The 2,706-nt window shown below is 36.1% G+C and overlaps 1 protein-coding gene across 1 annotated transcript in view; it reads right to left on the reverse strand.

Annotated features, from left to right (window-relative positions):
- Positions 1 to 1,535: 1,535 nt before the first annotated feature.
- Positions 1,536 to 2,706, reverse strand: part of LOC122538666 (pancreatic triacylglycerol lipase-like) — a 3,729-nt gene continuing 2,558 nt past the window's right edge. Inside the window, exon 4 of the mRNA XM_043672920.1 lies at positions 1,536 to 1,937. Coding sequence (XP_043528855.1) covers positions 1,829 to 1,937 — 109 coding nt within the window. The 3' untranslated portion in view covers positions 1,536 to 1,828. The remainder of the gene's footprint in view (positions 1,938 to 2,706) is intronic.

Here is a 2,706-nt window from a genome sequence, read left to right on the forward strand (position 1 = left end):
AAAAAAAAAAAAAAAAAAAAAAGAATACTCCAGAGCTACGTTCCTCTACTCGGTTCGTTCTGTCACAACTTCTCCAACATCAGACTCGATCGCCTCGATTTATAAATCACCTTGCGCACAGATATAGAAATAATTGCAGGATTGTTTGAGAGATGCCGTCACTGCTCGCATGAAAGCGGCCGCCAAGGTGAAAGAAGTGCTCTACGCTGGCATAATGACGGTGAAAGGAAGCTCCGTCGTTGCTCCACGCCGGAACCAAAGGCCATTATTCCAACGACTCAGCTGGAGGGGGCAGCTGACAGAGACAGACCGCGGAAAATCGTTCTCGCGACGTTTCTAAAGGTTTGAGAAGCGCCTTTTTTCCGCTCGAGCGACGTCGCTCGCGTGCACTTTGATAGAGCAGCACTGTCTCTGAATTCCATCGACCGCCGCGATGAGATCGTTTCCTCTATCCTCTCGGTTATAAATTGCCACGCACGAGACCATCGCGGCGGTACGAAGATTGATACGTTTCGCTCGAGGATGAAAGCTGAGATTTGCATACAAAGGCAAACGTGAGAATTCCAATTTTCGTTTTGTTCATCATTTCCTTTCTTATCTCCGACTATTTTGTACTTGCTGTCTTGGTGACTTTTTTTGGTTTGGTTTGTGTGTTAAATAGGATGTTTGTACGCTGTTGTAGGTTTTTTTCTGTGACGCCTGTGATTCTTCTTCTTCTTCTGTTGCGAATATGTGAATGATTAATCGACTTCTAACAACTCCACGAGTATTATAATTTTATATTGCACGTTTTGAGTTTTCTTAGCCTCGAGGTGATAAAATTCCCTCATGTCTCATCTGTGACACGTTAGTAATTGATTGGTTTTGAATTTAAATATTACATGCTACAATACTATATGACAATTTTGAAAAATAAGATATAATGATTAAATTAGTAATAAAATATGTATAATCTATTAATAATTAAACATATATATATATATTTAATATATTATTAAATATATATTTACTATTATATATATTTAATATATTATATTTTATATATATAAGGAATTAGGCAAAATAAATATATTCACCTGTTTATTAAAAACATGTCTTATTGAAAATAATTTTAAGCCAATGAATAATTTAATAATGGCTGCAGGTATAACTACTGCAACTACGACTGTGCAAAGGTAGCATAATCAATTGATGTTTTTTTAAATGAATTTTAAATCTGGAATGAAAGGATTACTGAAATATATCTACTGTCTCATATATAAATTATGAATTTAAAATTTTAATAAAAATGTCAAAATTCGTAGTATAGTAATTGTTATGTAGTAGCACTAGCTTTCAGAGAACAGTGTCCAATCGATGAAAGTAAGGTGAAGATTGGAAAGCGACACTTGGATCAATTTGCTTGTTACACGAAGAGCTTTGTCTTGTTTATCGTCGTTCAGCTGCCTAGTTTACTTTTGAAAGAAGCTGCTAAAACTAAAGGATACGGATTATAGCGAAAAGGTGTAAATATGCAAAGAGAAACAAACAACAAGGAAACGGCAAAAAATAATTCATTTGCAACAGCGACAACCGTCGACTCGATGCACAGTCGAATTCAATAAGAAAAAACTGCACCGATTACGTGCAACGTCAGTCGAAATTTGTTTTTTCTTCGTATTGCTATAAAAATCGCTTACGAGATTATCGTTTCGCTCGGTCGATCTTTCGACTTTCACTCATATAAAAAAATTATGTAACCTAGGAGACTGATTGAGATTTCGATTTTTCATTTGTTGAGCTCGTCAGTTGCGTTCTTGTCAGTCGTTGTGATTTTAGAAAGGAACGTCTACGTCGAAACCATGTTCAGACGCTCCGGGATCTGACAGTTGTCGGTGGTCAAAATTTTCGGCTCGTTGGCGACCAGAGTCTTCGTTTCGTCGGGGCACACGGTGATCCTAGATCAAACAGAGAAGAGATACTCAGTTTAAAATTGAAAATCCAGTTATTAAAATTGTACTTGATCTCTTGCGCCACGCACGTCGAGAATCTTTTGCCCCAAAAATCGTAATATCTTCCTCGGTTTCAAGTGTACTTAAGTAAAACAAAATAATAAATTCATTACTTCTCAATAAGTAATTTCTGTTACAATAAGTAATTTAAAATAATAAATTTATTACTTTTCAATGAGTAGTTTCTTTATTACTTCTCAGTAAGTAATTTCTATCCAGTGATATCATCACCGACGAGTTCGAAAAGAAAGCAACGAATTAATTGCGTACGGTTCGGTCGCTCGTTATGGTCCGCAATCAGTTGCCCAGCGCAAGTGCTTAACATATTGCGCTGGAATGACGAATTTTTTGTCCCAAAATTGCAACATTTTCTCAGTTTTAAGTGTATTTAAGTATAACCCGGGCAACAACCCATCAAACATAATAAATACTTCTTAATAATCTTTCTATCCAGTGATATACCAACGAGTTCAAAAAAAAGGTGACGATTTATTGTATACGGTTCGGTCGCTCGTTATGGTCCGCAATCAGTTGGTTAACCTCTTGCGTTGGAATAACGTGCCACGCACGTCGAGAATTTTTTGCAACATTTTCTTAGTTTTAAGTATATTTAAGTATAACTCGGGCAACAATTCAGCAAACAAATAATAAATTTACTACTTCTTAATAATCTCTATCCAGTGATATACCAACGAGTTCAAAAAAAAAGCGACGA

The sequence above is a fragment of the Frieseomelitta varia genome, unplaced genomic scaffold (genome assembly GCF_011392965.1).
Source record: "Frieseomelitta varia isolate USP_RPSP 00005682 unplaced genomic scaffold, Fvar_1.2 scaffold_1700, whole genome shotgun sequence".
Lineage (NCBI taxonomy): Eukaryota > Metazoa > Arthropoda > Insecta > Hymenoptera > Apidae > Frieseomelitta > Frieseomelitta varia.